The sequence below is a fragment of the Adiantum capillus-veneris genome, chromosome 18 (genome assembly GCF_014529385.1).
Source record: "Adiantum capillus-veneris isolate H3 chromosome 18, ASM1452938v2, whole genome shotgun sequence".
Classification (NCBI taxonomy): Eukaryota; Viridiplantae; Streptophyta; class Polypodiopsida; order Polypodiales; family Pteridaceae; genus Adiantum; species Adiantum capillus-veneris.
The window spans coordinates 102,815,319-102,840,958 of record NC_140948.1 but is presented as its reverse complement, the minus strand read 5'-3'; the positions used below and the strand labels follow the sequence as shown (position 1 = coordinate 102,840,958).

Below are 25,640 nucleotides of genomic sequence, written 5' to 3'. Positions count from 1 at the left end.
ATCTGTTCTTGATGGTGATTTTGTTGAGAGCTCTATAATCGATGCCCATTCTCCAAGATCCGTCTTTCTTCAAAACCAACAACACGGGAGAGCAATACGTGAAGTACTAGGCTGGACAAGTCTTTCACTTGGTTCATAATCTCTTCGTTCTGTGCTCGGCTCACACGGTAAGGTGGCTGGTTTAATGGTGTGCTTCCAGGAATCAAATCAATGGTATGATCTTCAGGACGAGCAGGTGGTAACTCGCCTGGCAGGCCCTTTGAGAAGCAATCGGCATGAGAGTGGAGAAAATCTTGGCGTTCTTTATCAAGTTCAGACATATTTGTCCTATCGTCATCACTCACTCTTTCATAAAGATCGAGTAAACAAACAGACTGGATTTCATTAATTTAGAAATGGCCGAAGCCGATACAATAGGGACAGACTCGCCCTTAAGTTCTATTTTGAGTACAATGGTTCTGCCCTTCTCTGTAGTCAATGTCGCTTTCCTCACCCGATAATCGATCACGGCGTTGTTCTTGTGGTACCAGGGACCCAAGAGGACATGACAACCTTTCAAAGGCATTATGTAAAAGTCCTCATGCCCCAAATACCCCTGACAATGCAACCGAAGTTTGCCAATGACAGGTGTAATGGCTACGTCCCTGTCGGGTGCCGCTAGAATTGCCTCCGCAAGTGGTCCCATGCGATCGGGAGTGATCTTGAGCCGCGCCGCCAATTCCGGTGAAATGAAGTTGGCCTTGGCTCCTCCATCAAAGAAGACGAGGGCTTCTTGGTCTTTCACTTTGCCCCAAGCTCGGCAAAGTTTTGTACTCTCGTCCACCGTGTTGGAATCGGTACCCACGCAATCTGGAACCAGTTGTTTTCATCTTGCCTTTTCTTCCACGTTCCTCAGCTGCTCTCGAACTCTCAGGCCTTTCATCGTCCTTGTCATTCTGTTCTTTCTGTGCCTTTTTAGGGCACTTCACGGAGATATGTCCAGTTTCCCCGCATCCAAAGCACTTCCCTTCCCTGATGAAGCGAGCCTGCTCCTGAGGAGTAAGCTTGGGTCGTGCATCTTTCTTTTCTGAGTTGCTCTTTCTCTTTCTACTTTCATTTGTCGAAGTCTGTTCGGCTCTTTGTATCATGATCTCATCGGTGGGGTTGGTCAAACTGCCAGAGTGAATGGCAAAACCCCGTTTCGCATGACTCATCAACTCCTGAACGGAAGCTGACTTCTGTTCCAAGCAGTGATCTCGGATCTCTGTAGGTAAACCCAAGGTAAACCGTTGAATCTGTTCTTTGAACGAGATCTTCTTAAATGAAGAGGCGGATAGAAAAGAGCTCTAGAATCTCTCGCAATAAGCGTCCACTGTATCTTTCTTGGTCATCCGAAGATGGTTCCAAACAGTTTGTATATCACGTTCATACTCTCGAGTCAACCAAGAAGAAATAAAAAGCCTCTTGAATTTCAGCGCAATCTTGCTTAATAGAAGCGTGACCACCAAGTTCGAGCATTCCCCTTAAAGTAAGAGGCAGCTCTCCGAATCTTAAGAGTGCTCTGAGTAACGTCCTCCTGCGAAAGCGATGTCAAACTGTTGTACAAAAGACAAAGCCTTCGAAGCATCTCTATATCCCGAAAACGTGTCACATTTAATTGACTGTCCACCTTCTTTAAACTCTCGAACTTTCTTGCTTTTATCTTCCAGAAAGTCATACTGGTTGGCTTTGTAAAAATTCTTCTTCTTTGCATAGAAGTTGCTGTCGTCAGAGTCTGAACTGTCTGTAGACGATTTCTCTGTAGAACAGTCACCCACGAGGCGAGATTTAGGCTTCTTTCCCTTTTTCTTACCCTTTTCGAATTGGTGCTTCTTGCTTCGCTTTTTGCCTTTTTGGTCTTCTTCGCTCGAGTCAAATGAGCTAGAAGAACTGTCAGAAGAAGAAGAAGAAGAACTGGGTACTTCTTCAAATCGAACACGCTTCTTCTATTTCTTTGGCTTTTCAAAAGTCGACTGACGACCCAAATAACCCTGGAAGTCAGTGCCTTTCTTCTGCTTTTTGCCATGCATTTTAGCTTTGTTATGCGCGTCAAAAAGCTGAGCAATTCGTGCATCAACCACCTCTTCTAATTCCTTCTCTGCATATTTCTTGTGAGCAGAAGGTTTCTTGAGAGCAGGTTTTGGAGGTGGTGTTGTGGTTTTTTGCCACTGCTCGTGCACCTCCTGGAAAAAGTCTCGCTCATATATTTTGCAAATTTTGGGTCTTTCGCAAAATTGAGCATCATCTTTGTTGCATCGCTGATCAATTGACGACGCTCCATCTCTCGACGCTCCGCCTGAGTAGGCCGAGGCGGGCCATACTCCTTGCCGGAATCTTCGTTGTGATCCCTTCCCGCATCTCCGGATGCCGAGGGAGTCGACTGATCCTTGCCTAAAGCCATAGGTGCCGCGGAAAAAAAAATTGGGATCGGATTTTCCGTAGAAGAGAAATCGGTCGTGCTCCGATACCACTGTAACAGACTTGGACACTCCAAGTCAAGAATCTACCACGACAGCACCAAATAACCACCTCAAAACAGTTCACAATTGATCCAACACTGGCCCGGCAGAGTTCCGTGCCTAGAGATATTGGCCAAAGACTGGCGCCCCTTTCGGTATTTCTTTTTGTATTATTTTGAGCTCAAAGTACAAGAGTGCGGGCAGGCGCTCACACTCTGACTCTGCGTCCAGATGCTATGAGTTGTGAGAGGCAAGCCCGCTTATTTAAAGATAACAAGGAATGCCAAAAGCAGAGCCCCAAAAGCTTCTTCAAAAAGCTGCCCATAAAAACTGCCTCTAAAGGCTTTCAAAAATAAAGCAATTTCAACATTAATAAAGCAATTCTAAAAGCTGCCAGCATAACTTTTAGCGTAGGAAAAATCTGAAGTTACGTAGCCCAAAAAGCATTGCCAAACACTGCCGCTGCCTTCTGTGCTTTTCTTACCACGTGTCAGCAGCCCCACGGGCGTCCGTACAGCCAGCCACATCAGCCCTTTCTGGCAGCGCACCATGTGGCGGGAATTCCGGGAGTGACAGCATCTCAGCCGGCAATGTGTGTACCATGTAGCCACGTCACCAGTTTGTGACAGAGGAGAAGGCAAGCTTTCCATTAAAGCTATCAACCTACACCCGCTACTCACACACACACATTGTAGGTCACTAATGGAGTTAAAAAAAAACCCCAGTTCAAAATGGGCTCCCCTTCCAGCTGAGGTGTCCTACAGATGGCTCTCCTTCTGCCAAGTGTCCAGTTTGCCTCTTTGAGTTAATTCCCTAGTTCCCACTCACTTTTAAAGTTGTAACTGACTTTCCGAGTGGCCCCGACTTCATTTGGCGCACACAAGCTTCCATACTCATCAAAATTCAGTGCTAACTAGCCAAACGAGTCCCAGACTGATCGACCTAGACTCTCGATGTGAGAAACCCGCTTGGCGGCATCCGTTTCACACCGACCATGCAATGTCCACTTGCACATTTTCAAGGGTTTCGAGGAAAACAAATCGAAATAAAATAAATAAAAATATGTAGTAAATTTTTAAAGAAGGCAACAAGAAAAATACACCTCTTGGTGACAGCCCTACCTGGCACAATGATACCTGTGCCCACAATGGTCTGCTGCCATGAGTCCGCAATAGTCATACAATACGGCTCTCACAAAGATGATGCTCCTGAAGCATAAGTATATCAATCATACCACCCACAAGGCATCTCTAAAGCTCTTGATGCAAGCGACCCAACTAGCGCCGAAACTGGTGTCCACATAAACCTTGCACATTCCATGAGACAATCCTCATGGGATCAGTGAGAAAAGACTGATGCTGCAACAACAGCCAACCTCACAATCTTCGAGGCCGGCTTGGATGGGGAGTAATATGCATCTAAGCGAGCCCGAGATAGGCATGTCTGTAGTGACTATCCAACCTAGGCCCAAGCAGAGCGTGCAATCTGTAGGGCTACATCCTTTGTCTAGAAATCGTCATGTACAAATAGATAGCAAGGGGCACTTTGAGTGTCTGCAAAGAAGTATACCACAATGTGTCTACATCCAGCAGAATCGGGTGTTTCACACTGAAATCAAGTCTGTCACACCTGGTCCCCTGTGTGGTGCGAAAACTGTAGAGCTTGGACTTGGAGCCAATCAAGGACTTTATGCAAAATCCACTCCATGTGATCTGTGCCGCAGAGCCGAAAGCAGAAGCCACCCAACCTCAGAACCAATTCCGGAAAGAAGGGGGAGGTACTCTCTCCTCATGCCAGGGAAGTACACCGAAATGGGGAGGTCTGCTTCCTTGGCAAGAACAACTGAAGCTGGGTCAAACCCATGGCGCCATTGTTGAAAGCTGACCGTTTGAATGGCCAGCGGGCTCATCGCGATGACCTTGGCAGCCATCTCGGGAGTCTCGAACTCCGCCCAGGAAGTTGTATGTCGATGATCTTTCCCACCTCTGTTAGGAGACGGGCCTAAAGGAGGTCACGCACCTCACCTCTGCTGGGTTGGTTGCGAATAATCTTGCAGATGACAGAGGTGGCCTGAAGGCGCTCCACCTCTACTGCAAGGCTCGCTTGCTCTGATGGCAACAAAGCAAGTCAAAGGGTGGGCTCGACAGGGTCGGGCGAGGGGACTTCATCCGAGTCCCTCTGTGGTGAAGCACAAGCCTCCATGTGTGTCTGCTACTACGGAGAAAGGCGAAAGGGGGCGAACTCCTGCTGAAGCGTTGGGCGAGAAACAAGGGCCCAGCGGGGAGAGGGAAGAATCCAAGCGAGGGATGCGAGTGAGAATGCGGACTGGGAGGGGGAGCGAGCAGGGCAGGTGGCAATGCAGGGAGGGAGGGGCGGGCAGGGCAGGGCAGGGGGTGGGCTGACGGCAAGGGCGCACAAAGCAGGGGGTGAAGGAGCGCACAGCGCTCAGGGGGAGGGTGGGGATGAGGGAGGCCAGGCGAGGAGGGGGATGCAGGTCGGATGGTGAGGGATGGTTGCAACAGCAGCGAGCTCGTGTACCAAATTCAGAGGCTTGACTTGCACTAGCAGTTGTAGTACTTGTGTGCTGGCAAGGATATATAGTCCCATGCAGCTCGCATCAAACTGTGGCTTTATGATACCCTAGTTACACCCACACTCGTTTATGGGGTGGCCTTTATTATGTGTGGGGACAGCTGTTAGCACATCATGATGGGCAGGAAAGAGTATTATGATGGACGGGAGCATATGGAGAGATTACTGGTCATGCTAATGTTATGAATAAGAATGAACACCTCTATTCTGCGTGACGTCATCAGAGTAGAGATGGAGAGGGGACTCCACCAGCCAAGCCCGTGGGCAGGGTACTGCCACTGACTTCTTCAATGTCAAATTGTAAAGTACGTGTATTGCTGTTAACACACACTAGCTTTGCCCTCATCAGTAGGGATACATTTGAGGGCCTTCATCTTTATGAGGTGCTACTTTGGGCTTAGCAATGGCCCACTAGAGAGATAGACGCCATTAGAGAAAGTATTTCAATGGTATCTTGTGTATTGGGATCATGGATGTACTCTAAGATTGGCAGTTGAAAGTTTAGCCTTTACCTTTAGGTTTTCTTTCTAGCTCTCATCCCCTCCAAGCAGCTAGTGCTTTCAGGACTCTTGCTTTATTAGCTTGTGTCTTTTTTAGGTTTTTGCAAGTGATCCACTATAGTTCTTAAAGTCAGACCTTTCTGACCTTAGGAAGGTATATCAGGATACAAAGTTTTGCTTTTCTGTTTTTGTTGCAGATGTTTTAGTAAGTTCCTAAATTTAAGTACTTTCAAATACTCAGGTCTTGCGGAGTCTTTGTTCTCTACTCATAGAGAAGAATATGCAGAGATGGAACAGGCCTCTCTCACTCAGCTTTTCCAAGCAAAGGTCTGAATATCTAGTTTACAGACTGCAAACATCTATTTTGCTTGCATTGGTTACATGATTTACAAAATATAACTGACGAAGTTTCTCAGTGGCTATATCGTTTTTAGTTCGAGTCTCTGCACTGGGTATTCAATCAAGTTGCTTTCTTGTTTCTTAGATGTCAGAGCTGCGAGCTTCATTACCACAACAAGGTGATATACAAGGTACAGTTAACAGAAGTAGGGTAGTGTCATCTTCCCCATCACATCAGCCCATGTCAACAAGTGTTGTGACGGAGTTTGTTCGGTGGAACGAAGAGGCAGTGCAAAGATGCTGCCTTTTAACTCCGCAGGTGGGGTGTGAACTAATTGCCTCCTCTTCTCTTTGCAATCTGTTGCAACTTATGTACATAATCTTTAATTTCTTTAATTTTTTTCAGCCAATTCCTTTGGCTACAAATGTGAGGGCGATCTTCACGTGTTTGCTCGATCAAGTGAGGGCTGATTCTGTTTTCCAGAATAGTTTTTATACTGATTGGGTGATGCATGAAGTTTCTATTGAATCTTATCTAGGTGAGCCACTACACAACGGAGGGTTTGGAGAGAGCAAGGGAAGCACTCAATGAAGCTGCTGCTCTTCGTGAGCGCTTTGTGATTGGTGCAAGTGTTAGTCGAAGGGTAGCTGCAGCAGCAGCATCTGCAGTGAGTATTATACTGTTCTGAATGTTCAATTCTGTATTGGAGAAGTGTTTATGACCTTGGGATTTGACGAAATCAATGAGGGAGGAAACTGTGACTCTTAGGGACACAAGTAAATCAAAAGCAGGCCTTTGTGAAGCTGCTGCTCTTTGTGAGCGCTTTGTGATATGTGTGTGTGTGTGTGTGTGTGCGCGTGCGCGTGCGCAAATTAAACTCTTTATAATTATCATAGATAGTACGGTAGGTGCTAGGTTCATCTGATTTCAAGTCTTTGAGAATGTCAAGCATCATGTTTCTAAAAGCATTAAAGGCAATTTCGGCAATCACAGCATGTTTCTTAAGCCAAGAGCAAAATAGGGAGATGAAAATCCACTGGTTTTTCAAGAAAGAGGTGTTGAAGATGGTTCAGAATGTACCACATAGCATGGTCAAACCACATGATACTAGATTCACATGCTACTTTTGGGTCAGCAAGCTCAACACTAGACGAGGAAAAATGGGCCAATTCTGATTATAGTGTTGAGCCAAAATAGGGAGTTGGGAGATAAATACAGAGATCATTGTACAACCTTCATTAGGATCTTTTTCCAGAGCAGCCAAGGATTTTGACATAATCATTCAAGGAAAGCATGTGTAAAAAAGAGGATTTCTTGTCTATTGATAAGGAAGAGTCATAAATTAGTTGTGAAAGCATCCAAATTGCTAATACATCGAAGGACAAGAGAGCTAACCACAGAAAGGGGCTTAAAAGCTAACTTGAGCCCTTGGGAGAGGGCCATAGCCTATATCAAAAAGTGAAAGATTAGTTACAGAGAGGTATCTAGTTTGAATATATAATCTTTTTGTTTTTGGCTTTTCTATAAAGAAAAGGCCTAATCCTAGGGAGAGGGCTTTTATGTGTGGGGTGATCTTTTAAATATTGTAGGATGGTTTCTGTCACAAGACGGGCATCACGTGCCAATAGAAAAGAACAGACTGAACAGACCTTTAGCACTTCAATAAAAACAGAAGAGAGAGAGAGAGAGACGACACGCAACACGGAGTGGCGGAATTCCACCCTAGAGAGTATTGGCGCCCCTTTCGGTATTTCTTTATATTGCATCAACACAGTACAAGCCGGTACTCGAGACTCTGCACCTTCTCCAGGAAGCATGCCAGAGAATGAGCCCTAACCTCATATATTAAAGGCCCTTGGCCAAAAAAGCAATTACAGTGAAAAGCCTTCAAACTCAAAAGCTTCAGGTCCAAAAGCAAAGCCAAAAAGCTGCCAGCATAAATCACGGAAACTCCGTAAAAGCCTGCCACATCATCAGTCAACGCAAAACGCGGAAATCTGCCTGCTGCCATTAGGGTTAGGGTTTTTGCAGTTTTAGGGTTAGGGTTTCCAGAATTAGGGTTTCAGCAGTTCGGATTTCTGGCAGAAATTAGGGTTTAGGCCCCTCGGCCGATATCTGCAAGTTGGCTCCATTCTTTAGGGCTTTGACATGTCAACAGTTTGTTACATCTCCCCTTCTTGAAAGAGAGTAATGGTCTGCGATTACAACATATCTGCAAAACAACTCAAGTTAGCTAAAAAAAATAAATCCGAGGGACAATCAGTTTGCTCTTTTTATTAAGGAGTTAGCTTCTCCTTTCTGCTCTTTTGATCAAGGAGTTAGCTTCTCCTTTTGTCCAAATCGGAACTCTTGATATTCCGGCGTAGTAAAATTAGCCATCACACCCAAACCGTACTGATCTTCCACGGGTGTCTTGATGCACTAAAAAATTACATACCCAGGCAATCTCATCCAATTAGGAATATTCAGTAATTGGCACATCACAATGCAACGCAAATGCTCACATATGCATGTGACAAGACATAGAAACATAAAGCCGTCTATGAACACTCCCCCCGCAAATAACCATCCAGGTCCGGGCCATGAGCTATTCAACGACTCCCTCAGCACTCCTCCCGCAAATAACCTAAAAAGGTCCGGGCCATGAGATATAGAGGCCTTTTATAACCAAACGCCCCCCCGACCGCAGCCTGTGTTGTTTGGAGGTGTTGAGAGTAACCACTGCTCAGACTTCTTAATACTCCCCCCGTAAATAACCATGCAGGTCCGGGCCATGAGTAACAACAACAATACTCCCCCCGTAAATAACCACAAGGGTCCGGGCCATGAGTAAAAACAACAATACTTCCCCCGTAAATAACCACAAGGGTCCGAGCCATGAGTAAAAACAACACTTTTAAATCATTCAAGGGTCCGGGCCATGAGTAAAAACAACAATACTTCCCCCGTAAATAACCACAAGGGTCCGGGCCATGAGTAAAAACAACACTTTTCAATCATTCAATACTGCCCCCACAAATAACCACAAGGGTCCGGGCCATGAGTGTGAACAAGCATTCTCAAACATCTTTTCTCACTACTCCACCCGGGAGTAAAATCACCAATCATTGAAACCAGTATTAAAACCAGAGTCAAACAATTTAAATCGGCACCAAAACAGGTTCAAAACAGATACCATCCATTTCAAACAAATTCCAAACAGGATCACCAAACAAGTTCTCAAATAGATCTCAAACTTAAAAAGCAATCTCAACATCAGTCGAGCTCGAAAAGTCGACTGACTTTTCCATCCTGGAACCTGCACCAAAAATTAGGGTTAGGTTCCTTCCATAAGGTCGTAGACAACCACAGCATGGTCCATCAGCTCTTGGACAGACAATGTTCGTCTGGCGGCGATGGTAGTCCCAAGATATAACAATCGAACCAGACCTCCAAGGTCGTCTGCTCGTGAAGAGAGTCGAGACATCTACTAAGAGATGTCAAGAAAATTTCAAGTTATAATCTGCTAGGGTTTCCATGGCAAGCATTTCAGGATACCCCACTCTGCCAGACGTTGCCCGCCGAAGGAAGATGTCAGAAACTATATAACTTCGGGCAAAAATTTTCTTGAAAGCTTGCCAAGTACTTGGAGTATCCTTCTTGGTAGCTGTAGACATCAACTCTGCATGGCACTGCTTCTGAGAAAAAACAGTGACTTGAAACAAATCTAAATCCTTGTCTTGCAAGTGATCTTAATTGGCTTATGCCCTGTAAGACACTACGATGAAGACGGGAGCACGAGTGGCTAATAAGTCCAGGTTCGAGGGCGAAGATACCCCCAATAAAATTCCAATAGCTCTGTCTGCTCTTTTGTAGGACTGGTGGGCTTTCAGAAAAGCTCACGCCTGATGCTCTGATACCACTGTCACAAGACGGGCACCACGTGCCAATAGAAAAGAACAGACTGAACAGACCTTTAGCACTTCAATAAAAACAGAACTGAGAGAGAGAGAGACGACACGCGACACAGTGGCGCAATTCCACCCCAAAGAGTATTGGCCCCAAACCTTGGCGCCCCTTTCGGTATTTCTTTATATTGCATCAACACAGTACAAGCCAGTACTGGAGACTCTGCACCTTCTCCAGGAAGCATGCCAGAGAATGAGCCCTAACCTCATATTTAAAGGCCCTTGGCCTGAAAAGCAATTACAGTGAAAAGCCTTCAAAGCTCAAAAGCTTCTGGTCCAAAATCAAAGCCAAAAAGCTGCCAGCGTAAATCACAGAAATCCGTACAGCCTGCCACGTCATTAGCCAACGCAAAATGCGAAAATCTGCCTGCTGCCCTTAGGGTTAGGGTTTCCAGAATTAAGGTTTGCAGGTTTTAGGGTTAGGCTTTCCAAAATTAGGGTTTGCAGGTTTTAGGGTTAGGGTTTCCAGAGTTAGGGTTTCAGCAGTTAGGGTTTCTAGCAGAAATTAGGGTTTAGGCAGTTAGGGTTTCTAGCAGAAATTAGGGTTTAGGCAGTTAGGGTTTCTAACAGAAATTAGGGTTTAGGCAGTTAGGGTTTCTGGTAGAAATTATGGTTTAGGCCCCTCGGCCGACATCTGCAAGTTGGCTCCATTCTTTAGGGCTTTGACAGGTCAGCAATTTGTTACAGTTTCCATGATTTTTGCATGTTTCTTAGGGTCGTGGATAACCCTCATTCGAGTAGTCGTTTAAAGGTAGAATGTTCCTGAAAACACGAGAATGACTCTAGAAAATTTATCAAACATGGGTGAGTAAGTTTGGGTTAACCTGCATGCCACGTGCGCACTTCACTTGTGCCACGTGGGTATGCTTCTGTCGTGGTTTAGCATCAGCATAGCCTAGCTTAGGATGGAGCTTGGCACTTTGTGAGCCTCTAGTAGGACGTGCATGCCCAGGCCGGTCGCAGTTGCATACCCTCTCTTGCACAGTCAGTTAGCAAGAGCATTTTCCAGAGCATTGAACCCTTTTTTGCCAAAGTACACATTTTTCACTTATTTATTAAGTGACTTTTGTTGGAAAAGTAGGTAGGGAAAATTGCTAAAGACCTATAAAAGAAACCATTGGGCACTCAGTAGAAGCAGAAGAAGCAGGAAACAGAAGGGCAGACACCCGTAGTAGAGCAGGCATGCACCCACAGGTCCCAGCGTTTTCAGCCTCCAGCAATCAGCATTTTGAGTTCAGCCCTTAGCTTCACGGATCCTCCCCGTTCCGTTGCAGATCCTCGCCGCATCAGCCAAGCAAAACCCAGATCAGCCTAGCGTTTTCAGTTCCAGCCAGATCAGCCTAGCGTTTTGCATTTTCAGCCAGATCAGCCTACCGTTCTTGCATTTCAGCCCAAGTGCGACTTGCCGATTGCAGATCCAAGTCGCAATACCACCACAGTAGTAGATTCCCAGCAAAGCATCTAGCGTTTTTAGTTTTTAGCCTTGACGCCGTCGTCGTTGACACCATCGTCATCATCATCACAGATCCCTATTTTGACGACGACACCTTCATCTTCGTCTTCGTCATCGTCATCGTAGTCCCATACTTGACGATGACACCATCGTCATATCGTCACAGTCACCATCGTCGTCGACCTATAGACCAGCAATACCCATCGTTGACATCAGTGTCTTCGACATAGACCAACATACCCATTGTTGACATCGTCTTCGACATAGACCAGCAATACCCGTCGTCGACATAGACCATCAGCATCTCGTCGTCGAGATCATCGTCTTCGACATAGACCCTTAGTATCCCTTCAATACCTCAGTACCCAGTCCCCAGAACCAGTAGCATCAGTACCCTTTACATCAACATCATTGTAGTAGCATTGTGCAAGAATAAAGAAAGTACTTGCTCTGGCAACAGAGCAAGGGGGCCTTGAGGGTTGGGACCCGACATCTCTGTGTCGTCTCTTTTCTCTCTCTCGTCTCTCTCTTTCTTTCCGTTCAGTTCAGTTCTTTCAAGTAAGTAAAGTGTCCCTTGTGTTTGTGTGTGGAGTACTAGATCCGAGCAAATCCTTATTATCTTCTGCTGCATCTGACATTGGTATCAGAGCTCTGTGCGTGCTTCGGCTTCCGAATTCAAGGGAAGAACCTAAAGAACCACCACCAAGAGCCAAGAACCCAAGCAGAACCCCAAGAACCCAAGAACTTAAGGAACCTCTCCCATTTTTGTTTCTTGAAGAATCTTTGAGTCCCGACCATGGACTTACCAGATCCCATCTTTATTGCCATGTCTTTGAAGGAAGATCGACATCGGATACACAAGAACCCAAACTTGAGTACCAAGATCTCCTAGCCTTGTATGCGGATATGGAAGGAGTTGGAGACAGGATCCCTAACCTCTTCCTCATTCGCTTTTGCATGTAGCATGCATCCATTTCCCTCGTCATTGAACCTTTGGAAAGGACTCCAAAACCAAACCTCGGTCCATGAGCACCGGTAATGTTTTCACCAGAGTCCGTGTTCGGGGAACAGCTCTTGCTACAGCAATCTAAGTCAACATTGTTGGGTTAAAGGCCCAAATGACCCCTTTAGTGTATATTTTAAAGGTTACTAACCTTTGGCCAAGTTCACATTGAACTTGGCCACTAACTTAAAATTAGTCCTATACTTTTAATAAAGGGAATGAGAGCCCAAAACTTACATACTCTCAATATTCCCCTTCAAGAAAATCGTGCGCTCTCTCTCTTTGCTACTTCGATCCCTAGCGCCCCCATCTCAGCATAACAGCGCCTCCTCTCCAAGGCTCAACTCCTGCACATCTCCTCGTGCTCTATCACTTGCACACATCATTGCGCACTCATCAATTGGTATCAGAGCAAAATTAGGATTTACTCCCAAACTTGCAAACGCTGATTTTCAGCCAAGGAGGTCAACTTTCACGCGAGATTTTGCAATTTTATCGTCAAAGGACTCGTCCCCAGACACTAGAGGGCTCCCGGCTAATCAAATTGACCTAAAACAGGCTGAAATTAGGTCAAAATCAGCAAAATACAAGTTTTGCAAATCATGTATTAAGGTGTGGGAACATCTTTACTAGGTCCCCGCTACTTGAAAACAAAGAAATTGCCGAAAAACAGGTCCCAAAACAGGTGTTTTCAGTAAATTTTAGATTTACGCATGTTTTTGCAAGTGTATTTGTGATGCATCTACATTGGGGAAAGTGCAAATTGATGCAATTTCTACACATTTGACAAGTTTTGGCTATGTATGACCATTTGTGGCTCAATTTTCTGCAATTTGATGCTACAAATTGAGCTTTTCCTCATACATGCTTCTAAAGGCTGTGCATTAGCCTTATGTATGTTCTGTGAGGCTAAAAACAACTAAAATTGTTGTTTTTGAGCACAAATTCACTGGCTGAAATTTTCGGCGCATAAATTTCAGAAATTGTTTTTTGTGCGTAAATCGACCCAGTTTGCCTCAAATTGCTCCTGTGACCATTTGGAGCTGTAGTACACACTTTTGTGTGGGTATACTCCGGTTTTGGTACTATTGCCTCATCTTCTTTGGATGTGAAGAATCTCTTCCAGATTAGGAGGTTCGGTAGAACAAGCTTCGACCTTTGGAAAGACTGGATCCAGGGAATCCTATTTCTTAAGGATTGTGAAGGGTCACTTGAACAAGTAAAGCCACGAATATGTCGGACGAAGCATAGGTTAGCCTGAACAGGAAGGTAGTTACATACATCAAAATGGCCATGACCGATGAGATAGTCATTGATTTGAAAGGTCTCACAAATGCTTTTGACGTGTGGGAGAAGTTAAAGGCGATGTATGAGAATACAACGCCTGTCAACCAAGTGCATTTGATGCGAAAACTTGTTGGCATGCAACTAGGTGAGTCCAAGAGCACTGCAAAGCACTTGTCGTTGTTTACAGGTACTTTGTCGCAGTTACAGGATTCAGGTTTGCCTCCTTTTGATGATAAGCTGAAAGTTATCTTCTTGCTTATGACCTTACTTGATTCATAAGAAACATTGGTGGTTTTCATTGTCGAATAACCCCAATTTGACCTTTGATGGTGTTAGGGGTTCTATCTTGAATGAGGAAATTGGGAGGAAAGCAGGTGGAGAGGGACGTAGCTCTGCCAACATGGCTAGAGGCAGGACAGAGAAGAAGAATGTCTATGCACAAAGGAGTAAGAGTAAGAGTAAGGAAAGGGGAAATGCCAGCAAAGGCAAGGGTGATGTGACTTGCTATCAGTGTGGCAGGAAAGGTCACAAGAAACCCGATTGCAGGTACTACAAAGCCGAGTTACAATGGAAAAAGAATGGCGGAGACAAAAAGAAAGAGAAGAAGGAAGCCAAGACAGATGCACAGGACAGCTCAAAGGACAAAGAGAAGGCCAATGTGGCTTCTAGTGTTGTGATTGAGGAGTTGTCAGATGTAGAGGACATCTTGTGTGCCACTTTGTCAGATGATGATGCTCATGACCTTGATGCCTCTCTTAATGTTCATACACAGGACATGCAGATCACCAAGAGTGATCTTATTGATGCTTTGTTGAGTGTCAACGATGCATTATCCCAGACTGGATAGTTGATTCCGGTGCTTCATTTCATGTGACTCCTATCAAGGAGTGTTTCTCTACTTTTGACGCAGGCATGCATGGCCATGTATACCTTGGAAACAATTATGCATGTTCCATTGAGGGTATTGGCAATGTGCATCTCTCCGTGGATGGCACAAATGAGCTTATTTTGCATGATGTTAGATATGTGCGTGCTGGGAATCAAGAAGAGTTTGCTTTCTGTTGGTCAGATGGATATGCATGGTGACAGCATCTTGTTTGAGAGAGAATCATGGAAAATGACTAAAGGCTCAAGGCTGATTGTAAAGGGCACAAAGAAAGGGACACTTTAGTGCATGCATGGAAAAGGCCACGTTGGGCAAGTTTATTGCGTTGGTTGAAATTAACTCTCGCATGGAGTTATGGCACAAGAGGCTTGGCCATATGAGCCAAAAGGGCCTTTCCAAGCTTTGTACTTTGAACAAGCTTGATGCTAAAGGCACAAAGCTTGACTTTTGTAATGAATGTCAATATGGCAAGCAAGTAAAGCGTTCTTATTACTCCAGTGTCTCTCATAAATCTTGTGTGCTTGATCTTGTACATTCTGATGTATGTAGCATGCCTACTAAGTCTATGGGAGGTGCATGCTATTTTGTCTCCTTTGTTGATGATCATTCTAGGAAAATTTGGGTTTATTTGCTTAAATCTAAGGATGAAGCCTTTGCTGTGTTTAAGAAATTTCATGCATTTGCGAGCACCCAAACAGATAGAAAGCTGAAATGCTTGCGTACGGACAATGGGGGGGAGTTCACAAGTGCTGAATTTAACAAATTTTGTGAAAATTTGGGCATTAAGAGGAGCTTACTGTGCCATACAGCCCCTCTTTTAATGGTGTGGCTGAAAGATTCAATAGGACACTTTGTGAGAGGGTGAGATGCATGCTGTCCACAGCTAATCTCTCTCATGGATTTTGGGGAGAAGCTTTGAAAACTGCAGTGCATATATGCAATCAATCCCCTCACATGTCTATGAAAGGTGACATCCCTAAAGAGGTTTGGTCTAGCAAGCCTGCTTCATATGATCACTTACGTATTTTTGGTTGCGAAGCTTTTGTGCATATTAGACCTGAGTTGAGAAGCAAACTAGATGCAAAGTCCATTAAAGGCCTCTTCATGGGATATGGTGAAGAAGGCGAAATGGGTTACAGGATTTGGTTACCTCAGCTCAAAAGGGTTGTGCGTAGTCGGGATGTTGTTTTTAATGAGGCAAGACTGCTTCAAAACAATTGTGCCTCAAAGCATGACCATAAAAGGGTCAAATTTCAACATGACCAGCCACCTCTTAGGCCTATTCTTGACCCTCAGGATGCACCACATATGGCTGAAAATGTAGATGATCCAGTTGTGTTTGAGCCAAATGAAGTTGGGCAGCAAATTGAGGCTCCTGAAGGGCATTTGCAGCCACGAAACAATGCTGAAAATGGTGCTGAAAATGATGTACAGCAGCCCATTGTTGATGATTTTATCGTGCCACTTGATGTAGACCCATTACCGGATAATGTGGATCAGTGGGTGAGGCGGTCTACTTGTCCAAGACGGACTGTGAGTAGATATGATCCCTCTTTGCATTACATTATGTTCACAGATGAGGGAGAACCTCTTATGTATAAAGAGGCAAAGACATGTGAGCACAGCGACAAGTGGGAACTTGCTATGCAGGAAGAGGTTAAAGCTTCGCATGCTAATTATACTTGGGATTTGGTGGAATTGCCCAAAGGAAGGAAAGCTATTCCTAACAAATGGGGAGCATATGTTAGTACCTAGTTCTACACCCACTATTGGGCACTGACGACGTTAGTGGGGATGTCGTGGTATTTAGTCAATACTATGCATGATGGAGCTGATGGTTATATCGTCTTGTGGGTGACTACCATGGGTCTATACCTTGCACTTTCCTTCAAGGGTGAATCTGGGCTTATCCTGGATTCATCTAGGTATATTCCTAACAAATGGGTATATAAAATCAAGACAGTTGATGCAAAACCCACGTATAAGGCAAGGCTAGTTGCAAAGGGATATGTTCAAACCAAGGGCATAGACTTTCAGGAAGTGTTCTCTCCTGTAGTGAAGATGACCACTTTGCGTGTATTGTTTGCCATAGTGGCTGCCCTTGATTTGGAATTGGACCAAATGGATGTACATACCGCTTTCTTGCATGGTGATGTGGAGGAAGAGCTTTACACGAAGCAACCCGAGGGTTTTGTTATTCCTGGCAAGGAACATTTGGTATGTATGCTCAATAGACGCTTGTATGGGCTGAAACAATCATGTAGACAATGGTACAAGAAGTTTGACCGCTTCATGCTCAAACATGGTTACAAAAGAAGCCATGCATACCATTGTTTGTATATCAAACGTGATGAGGATGGCAGCCCTATCATTCTTGTGCTTTATGTGGATGATATCCTAATAGTTGCAAAGAAAAGAAGCATTGTTGATGCTCTTAAAGCGCAGCTGAAATCTGCATTTTCAATGAAAGACCTTGGGGCAGTTGAATACATACTTGGAGTAAGGGTTAGAAGGCAAAGGGACAGCGCATATTGTATTTGTCGCAAGAAAAGTATATTGAAAAGGTGCTGGACAGATTTAACATGGCTGAAGCAAAGCCTCTTGGCGTGCCATTACAACCATATGTCAAAATCTTCAAGGATGATTGCCCCAAGTCAAAGGAAGAAGCCAATGACATGCAAAGTGTGCCTTACGCTTCAGCTTGTGGTTCACTTATGTATGCTATGGTTGCTACTAGGCCTGGCATAGCCCATGCCGTGGGAGTTGTGAGTCGGTTTATGGCTAATCCAAGCAGGTTGCATTGGGATGCAGTGAAGTCTATTATGAGGTACTTGAAAGGGACTAAAAACAAATGCCTCTGCGATGGTAAAGGACCATTGGAGTTGAAGGGATTTTGTAACTCTGACATGGCTGGTGATGTGGATACACGGAAATCCACAAGTGGCTATGTGTTTACTCTTGCAGGAGGTGTTTTTTCATGGTGTTCTAGATTGCAAAAGATCGTTGCATTGTCTACTACTGAGGCTGAATATATTTCAGCCACTGAGGCTTCCAAAGAAGCTATTTGGTTAGCACGTCTATGCAGTGATTTTGGTTTGCCTAACAAGGCACCTATGCTTGGTTGTGATAGCCAGAGCGCACATGTCTGGCAAAGAATGCCATGTTTCATGCACGCACAAAGCATATTGATGTGCGGTATCACTTCATTCGAGAAGTGCTTGAAGATGGCCTTATCACATTGGTTAAGGTCCATACATCACAAAATCCTGCAGATGCTCTCACTAAGTGCTTAACATCAGCTATGTATACAGATGGTGGGAGTCACGTAGCTTAAAGGCGCCATTTATGCCTTTAAGTGGGAGGTTGTTGGGTTAAAGGCCCAAATGACCCCTTTAGTGTATATTTTAAAGGTTACTAACCTTTGGCCAAGTTCTCATTGAACTTGGCCACTAACTTAAAATTGGTCCTATACTTTTAATAAAGGGAATGAGAGCCCAAAACTTACATACTCTCAATATTCCCCTTCAAGAAAATCGTGCGCTCTCTCTCTCCCTCTCTCTGCTACTTCGATCCCTAGCGCCCCACTTCTACATATCAATGTCGCCTCTCTAAGGCACAGCTCCTGCACATCTCCTCGTGCTCTATCACTTGCACACACTGCTGCGCGCTCATCAAACACTATCTAGTATAGAGCCCAAGCTGATATTCGGCAATCATAGTTAGGCTGGACAGTGAACCTTTCACAGTATTTGCATCGCAAGCAGTACCCACAGCACCGGCAGTACCATCAGTCCCTGTTTTCGGAGAAATCTGCATTTGTTTGTGCATCCACAACATCAGAAGCGTTCATCAGTCAGCATCAGAAGTACAGATAGAAGTTCAGCAGATGTGCCTCACTTTTAACAGGGGGGGGTGTCACGTGCGCACTTCACTTGCGCCACGTTGACACGCTTCTTCCATGGTTTAGCATTAGCCATAGCCTAGCTTAGGACTGAGCCTAGCACTTTGTGAGCCTCTAGCAGGACGTGCATGCCCAGGCGGGTCGCAGTTGCATACCCTCTCTTGCACAATCACATTTTTCACTTATTTATTAATAAGTGACTTCTGTTGGAAAAGTAGGTAGGAAAAATTGCTAAAGAGCTATAAAAGAAACCATTGGGCACTCAGTAGAAGCAAAAGAAGCAGGACACAGAAGGGTAGGCACCCGCAGCAGAGCGGGCAGGCACCCACAGGTCCCAGCGTTTTCAACCTCCAGCAATCAGCGTTTCAACCATGAGCCACCAGCGTTTTGAGTTCAGCCCTTAGCTTCGCAGATCCTCCCCATTCCGTTGCCGCATCGGCCAAGCAAAACCCAGATCAGCCTAGTGTTTTGCATTTTCAGCCAGATCAGCCTAGCATTTTAGCATTTCACTCCAAGTGCGACTCGGCTGTTGTAGATCCAGGCGTAGTACCGCCACAATAGCAGATTCCCAGCAAAGTATCTAGCGTTTTCAGTTTTTAGCCTTGACGCTGTCGTCATCGTCGTTGTCGACATTGTCATCGTCATCGCAGATACCTATCTTGACGACAACACCTTCGTCATTGTCATTGCAGTCCCAGACTTGACGACCACCGTCGTCGTCGTCATCGACATAGACCAGCAGTACCCGTCGTCGACATAGACCATCAGCACCTCGTCATCGACATCATCGTCTTCGAATAGAACCTCAATACCTCAGTACCCAGTCCGCAACATCATCATAGTAGCATTGTTCAAGAATAAAGAAAGTACTTACTCTGGCAATAGAGCAAGGGGGCCCTTGAGGATTGGGACCCGACATTCGTGTGTCGTCTCTTTTCTCTCTCTCGTCTCTCTCTTTCTTTCCGTTTAGTTCAGTTCTATCAAGTGAAGTAAAGTGTCCCTTCTGTTTTTGTGTAGAGTACTAGATCCGAGCAAATCCTTATTCTCTTCTGCTACACCTGAAATTGCAACCTAAAACCGGCCAAGCCAAAGGACTACAACATCCGTGAGCAGGAACCCAATCTATAGCCAAAGAAAGACCTAACACCTGTTTACCTAACAGGAATTACAAACAATGGGCCAATCAGAGCCTATAGACCAAAAATAAGCTAAAGCCAGCATCGCGGTGCACCTAGTTACCCGGGAGGGCGTTGTGTTTAGGATGTGTGTGTTGTTGTATTAAACTTAATATGTATACAAAAAAGAACATAAAGTTCAAAAGATAACTGGCTTTAGACAACTGGACAATGGTTTGTACGAAAATGACTCGATATTAGATTCATTTTTGTACAATATTGTTAGAATGAGGTATCATTCCAATAATCCTATACATAAGTACTAGACCCGTAGATGTCAGCAAGGTTGAACTCAGCCATTAATCTTCTGTCGGATAGCAACTAAGTTAAACCATTTTAAGTAGAGATAGCATGTTCAACTGCATCTATATAAACAAGAGAACAAATGCGTTAGCCTTGAATACGTATTACAGTTTTACCTATCAGTTGTTATCCTTGTCCTACTTAAAATTTTAAAACCTAAACTATGTTTTATATGTATTTAGTTTAGAGTACGTAAATGTAATGCATCAAAAGGCCATCACCCCTGCGGATGCAAGTGCAAATACTTGTATTTAATCCAATGATGGATCACAAAGCAGTTGCTTTCTCAAAAATCACTTGATATAGTTTGTTTTACCACATCAAATATTAGACTAGCTACTTTCTAAAAAGCACGAGCAATTCTCACGTAATTTTCACTTTTTTCAAGTTGAAGTCTCCAAGCTAAAACTACTTTCTCAGAGTAGTATCGAGTAGCCTTTTACTTTATCCAAAAGTTCAAACTTGTCTAGCCATTCATAAGCCAACCTCAAGTAGATTTTCAAAGTGATTTGAGAAGCCATGTTTTGCAACTCAATCCATCTTGCATAATTTAGACAAACATATTTTAGAGTGTAGCATCATATGCCATTGAGGACAAAATCCTGCTAATTGAAGCAATAAGTAAAACCTCAGTTTTGCAATCGTGTTTCGAGCCAAGAATTAAGCCTTAACAAACTTGAAGTTTAGTAGAGTACAATCAAAGTGTATCAACCACTGAAAGCACTTAGCTAACTAAGTAATCCAAATTCAGCCAGAATTTTGTAGCGAAACAAGTATAGTCTTAACCATGTGTAAACTACTCAAGTCAAGGATACCAAATAGGGTGTTTATAATGTACTCTAATCGGGAAAATTCTAGGCACTAAGAAAATGTGCATTTATCCGTCTGAGCGAAGCGATAATTAAAACCTTAGTTTAGTACTTGTGTTTCAAGCCGCGAACCAAACCCTAACAAAGCCCAAGTTTAGCCGATCTATCTAAAGGGATTTAGTATCAGCAACAAATCAGAGCATACTCAGCCAAACAAAGTAGCGGAGCATTTGAAAGTTGTGGTTTCCTAAGTTCAAAACAGAGACCTGGATAGACAGAGACAAAGCTTGAAGAATAACGAGGTCAGCAACCCATAAAATCTAAAACCAAGTTAGTAGCCTAAAATCTCCGCTATCATGGCCAAAAAAATTCCAGCAAGCCTTCTCCATAATTCAGTCGTCCACAAGTCATTACTCTTTTCAAAGTAAGCAAAAAGCAATTACATACGGTCGTCAGATCACTTCAGATGAGCATAACCTTAGGTGGACCTTATCGGAGCAAATGCTAAGGCAACAACGAGATTTCAGATGAGCTACACCTTAGGTAGATTATATCAGAGCTTAGTATAAAATACTCTTAAAATCACTAGAGCAAATTAGAGTTAGCACGGTAGGAAGGTCAAAATGCAACAAGTGACATACATACAACACAATCCCAGCCATAAAGGTCAAACGGATCAGTAACCGGTTAGGAAAGAGATGCTAGACAGTAGCTAAAGCAATAGCTCTCAGTCTTTTAAACATTGTTGAGGATGATGGTAACAAATCTTTCAATGAGAAGAGAAACCAAATCATAGCAGACAACTACCATTTCTCTACAGTAATATAAGTCGGTAGGGGACCAGAAATAGTGGGTAACCAAGAACAAGACCAGCACATGCCAGAGTCAGAGGAGGACAATAAGCCAGAACATGAGGAAGCCATAAAGAAAACCCATCTAAAAGAATCAATAATAGCGTGAGAGGATATCAAAGAGTCCGGAGTGAAGCCAGCCATCAGAAAGCTCCCAGGGATAACCATCCAAAAGAGATAATCGGGAGAACATTAGAGCCCTTATTCCTATTGAGTAAAAAAAGTAACAAAATAGTGTCATACAAGTTCCAACGACAACTGCATTAACCCATCAGACAAAGTGTCCTGAACCAAGTGGGAATGGACTAAGGCCAGCAAAACAAACAATTTCTTTCTGCTGCAAGTGTAAGCTAAATTAACCCTGAGTTAGATTTTTATTCACCTTGCCTAACCTAATTTTATGAGGTCATGGAGCAAGAAGAAGATTACTCCTTCAAGGTGTAGAATACCCTCAGTCCAGCAAACTTAACAACGGTATGTCAATCAATTTCCAATTTTGATGTATGAATGAATGATCAATATAACACCCAAAGTCATAAACGAGAAGCACATATGAGGAGAACTTGTGTGTTTAGCCAACATGGGAGAGTACTTTTCAAATCAAGTAAAATAAACAGTTAACAAGACGTTTTTTGAACAATTATCATGAAGCATATGGAGAGTACTTTTCAAATCAAACAAAATAAACAGTTGACAAGACGTTTTTCGAACAATTATCATGAAGCGTATCCAGTTAAAGCATGAAATCAAAAAAGAAACCTGGGTCGAGGAAAGCAATCTCAGCTAGTTCCATATCAGCAGGGGCAATTGAAACCATCCCTTCAAAGTCGCAACAATGATGTTACTCAAGATGAATCACCACACTCTCTCTCTTTCTTTAAGACAAACAGAAACCAGAAATTGTATTCAGGGTAAGTGAGGGATGAAGAATTCCTCACCTTGTTATTTATAGGAAGAAGGTAGGGGGTAGTTCCATTTTTTTTATGGCAATAGTTGTACAACAGCAGTCGGGCCTAAATAAATCCAATCTATAGCGGTATACTAGAAGTAAGGAACCTGCAATACAATATAACCCAAATGGTGTAGCCATCATGGTTAGTATATAGGGCATAACCATGCAGGTCTATTCCATAGCAGCAAGCCATGAGTATGTAGCAGACAATACAGCTTAGTCACAGGGTGATGTACAACCGTCAGAGCTCATACCATCTATTGAGTGAGGCACAACCCTAAGCCACGAGTCGAGAGCCAGTCGGCATGCTAGGCGGGAGCATTTGTTTCGCCATGAGGGAGGAAGGAACAGCGCACTGCAGGACACAATCAGAGCCAAGGAATGGGGATTCCTTCTGGGAATTGTAAGTTAGTTAATGTTGGTAGGTGAACAGTAAGGATATAGTCCCACCAGGGTAGTTTTTACAAGAAACCCTCTAATAAGACAAGGCAAAAAATGGCAGCATACCATAGTTGTGAGGTTCCCATGGTTTGAAGCAACCAGTGTGTATAGTCTAAAATATATGAGAACATTTAGGTAAGACCAGGGCAGGTGTAAAATAATTAAATGAACAAGGGTAAACCAAGAGAGTTCCATGGAAGAGCAGTAGCATGTGTGCGTGTGCGTGCATGCGTGTGCTTGTTTGTCCATTCTTTCTTTCCCCCTTCATCAGTAGATGCCAGCAGAAAATGTGGAATTTTGGTGATCATGGGACTTACATTTTTATACGCTAATAGTCTGTGTCATGGGTTTTGATTCTTGATGGCAGGCTGAAGCAGCAGCTGCTGCAGGTGAGAGCAGCTTCAGGGCTTTTATGGTGGCTGTGCAGCGTTCAACAACAAATGTTGCCATGGTGCAGCAGGTACATGACCATTGTCTTCAAGATCATTACAGCGGACCTGTATGATTTTGAGTAGATTTAAGTGGACATGAGCCATGTTTGCTTTGTTTCTTCTCACATTCTGTGTCTGTTTTGTAGCATTTTGTTTCCACCATAGCTCGCCTTCTTCTACCAGTTGATGGGGCACACGCTGCATGCTGTGAAGAGATGGCAGCTTCTATGTCAAATGCTGAGGGTGCGGCATTGAAAGGGCTGCAACAATGCATTGATACAGTTATGGTTGAGGTTAGAGCCAATTTCTCTCCCTTTGAAGTAATTAACTCTGTTTGTCTTTTCGTGCTGGTTCTCAAGAGGTCATCTTTGTCTGTGTTCTCAAAGACTGTCAAATGTATTGTTTGTTAATACTGCTTATTGATGTTTAAATTGCGTCAGGTTTATAAACATTAGAACTACAAAGTTACTTCATGGTCTGCAGGTCTTTCATGCAATTACTTTGTGATTTGGATTGTGTGATTATAAGGGAAATTCTTCTTTTTGGCATGAAAGTTCTTGGAACATCAGGAATCTCCTCCAAATCCATCTGACAATGGCTACTACTAATGTTCTCTAGTAGCAATGACCTTTTTTGTAGGGCAGTTTGTTTGATGAAACGAAGTGATCTATCTGTTGTCAATCTGTTTTCTGCTACTTAACTTTTGTGAGACTCCTTATTCGCCAAGAAAACTCCACATTTGAGAATGATCATTGAACGGAAAGTTGAATCTTTTGTCATAGGTAGTGGGTGTAACAAATTTTGTTATTGTTGGATGCTTTCATAGGCTGTTATCTAGAAGAAGTGCAAGCCTCATTTTTTTGAGGTGCTGTTGTAAGTCGAAAAACGTTCTAGTTGCTAGTATCACTATGATGTGAAGTGTTTTTTTTTTTTTGGGGGGGGGGGTTCTTTCTCTTACCCGATAACCAGCTGTCGTACCTCTTCCTTACCTCATCATGAAGTTACCGGCCTTGTGTATGGGCCAGGTTGGATATTTCTTATCAAGATCAGTTAAGTCCTCTCAATCTGGCATATTAATTTGTGCTGTAGAAACCACATGCCTCTCTTTTGTTGAAGGCAGCACCTGCAGGCCCTTGTTAGGGTTTATGTCTTGGAATGAAACTGTCGAGTAAGTTTGGATCAATTGTGCTTTTCCCAGATTTGAGAATATAATTTCAGACTTGCATAACAAATGGAGCTATTTCAATTATAAGGTCACCCTTGAGAGTAGAGTCATGACAGATAAGAGGTGAAATAATTTTCGACACTCATTGAAGAGATGCGAGGTGACATAACTCAAAACTATGGTCCTTTTATGGACCAGGTGGCCTCACATAGAGTGACAACTCCATCTTAAATTATTTAACTTGGGCCGATTGAAACTCTGTCAAAGGGCTTGAGGAAGATTATGTGCCAAGTCCAAGTGCAGTCCTAACTGAGAGAATTGTCTTCTCTCTATTAAAAGCAAGCGGGCATCCTTGATCTCGGCCTTGTCTAATTTTCACTAGTTGGTTTACTCCAGTCTATGAATGTGGTTGTGTTGGTTGTGTTGTTTTAACAGGTGGACAGATTGTTAGCAGCTGAACAAAAAGTAACTGATTACTGTCCACCAGAAGATGGAAATGCACCAGATCATAGACCAACCAATGCATGCATACGGTGGGTTTACTCTAACCATCAGTAATGTAATATATTCAGTGTGGATCCTATCTAAACAAACTCTGTACAATAGAGTTGTTGCTTACCTGGCTCGGATGCTTGAGGCAGCAAATGGGGCTCTTGAGGGGTTGAACAAACAAGCATTCATGACAGAGATGGTAAGGCATTTGCACTTTTATTGATCGTTAGAAAATGAATCTCCATTTCCAATGTTTAAGTAGTAAGAAATAAAAAAGCGTTAACTGCCTAAACGAAAGGTATGATATGGTTCACTTGTTAGCACTCAATAATATAACCGTTATTGCACTTTACCTAGAACATCAGATTAAGTTCCCGTTCTAGACGCCATAACTGCTACTGTATTTTGAAAGCAATCTCCTAGTTGGGCTATACTATAAACACATCGCCACTTTCTTAAAAAGTTGAAACTGAACATTCATTGTGTTGTTACAGATGCTCTTTTAGTAATCTTGCGTAGTTTCAAGAGAGTAACGATGTGTTTATAGCAAAGCCCAATTTGAAGATTCCACCAGTAATCTTGCTTTTTGTGCGTATAGAAGCTTGAAGTCGGTTAAAAATTTGGTTGAAGGCCAG

At 43.6% G+C, this 25,640-nt stretch overlaps 1 protein-coding gene across 1 annotated transcript in view; it reads left to right on the top strand.

Annotated features, from left to right (window-relative positions):
- Positions 1 to 25,640, top strand: part of SEC10 (exocyst complex component sec10) — a 107,592-nt gene that overhangs the window by 72,316 nt on the left and 9,636 nt on the right. Inside the window, exons 13-20 of the mRNA XM_086489012.1 lie at positions 5,811 to 5,896; positions 6,054 to 6,227; positions 6,315 to 6,368; positions 6,448 to 6,576; positions 23,285 to 23,377; positions 23,495 to 23,641; positions 24,949 to 25,046; positions 25,120 to 25,204. Of these exons, the coding sequence (XP_086345138.1) occupies positions 5,811 to 5,896; positions 6,054 to 6,227; positions 6,315 to 6,368; positions 6,448 to 6,576; positions 23,285 to 23,377; positions 23,495 to 23,641; positions 24,949 to 25,046; positions 25,120 to 25,204 (866 nt within the window). The remainder of the gene's footprint in view (positions 1 to 5,810; positions 5,897 to 6,053; positions 6,228 to 6,314; positions 6,369 to 6,447; positions 6,577 to 23,284; positions 23,378 to 23,494; positions 23,642 to 24,948; positions 25,047 to 25,119; positions 25,205 to 25,640) is intronic.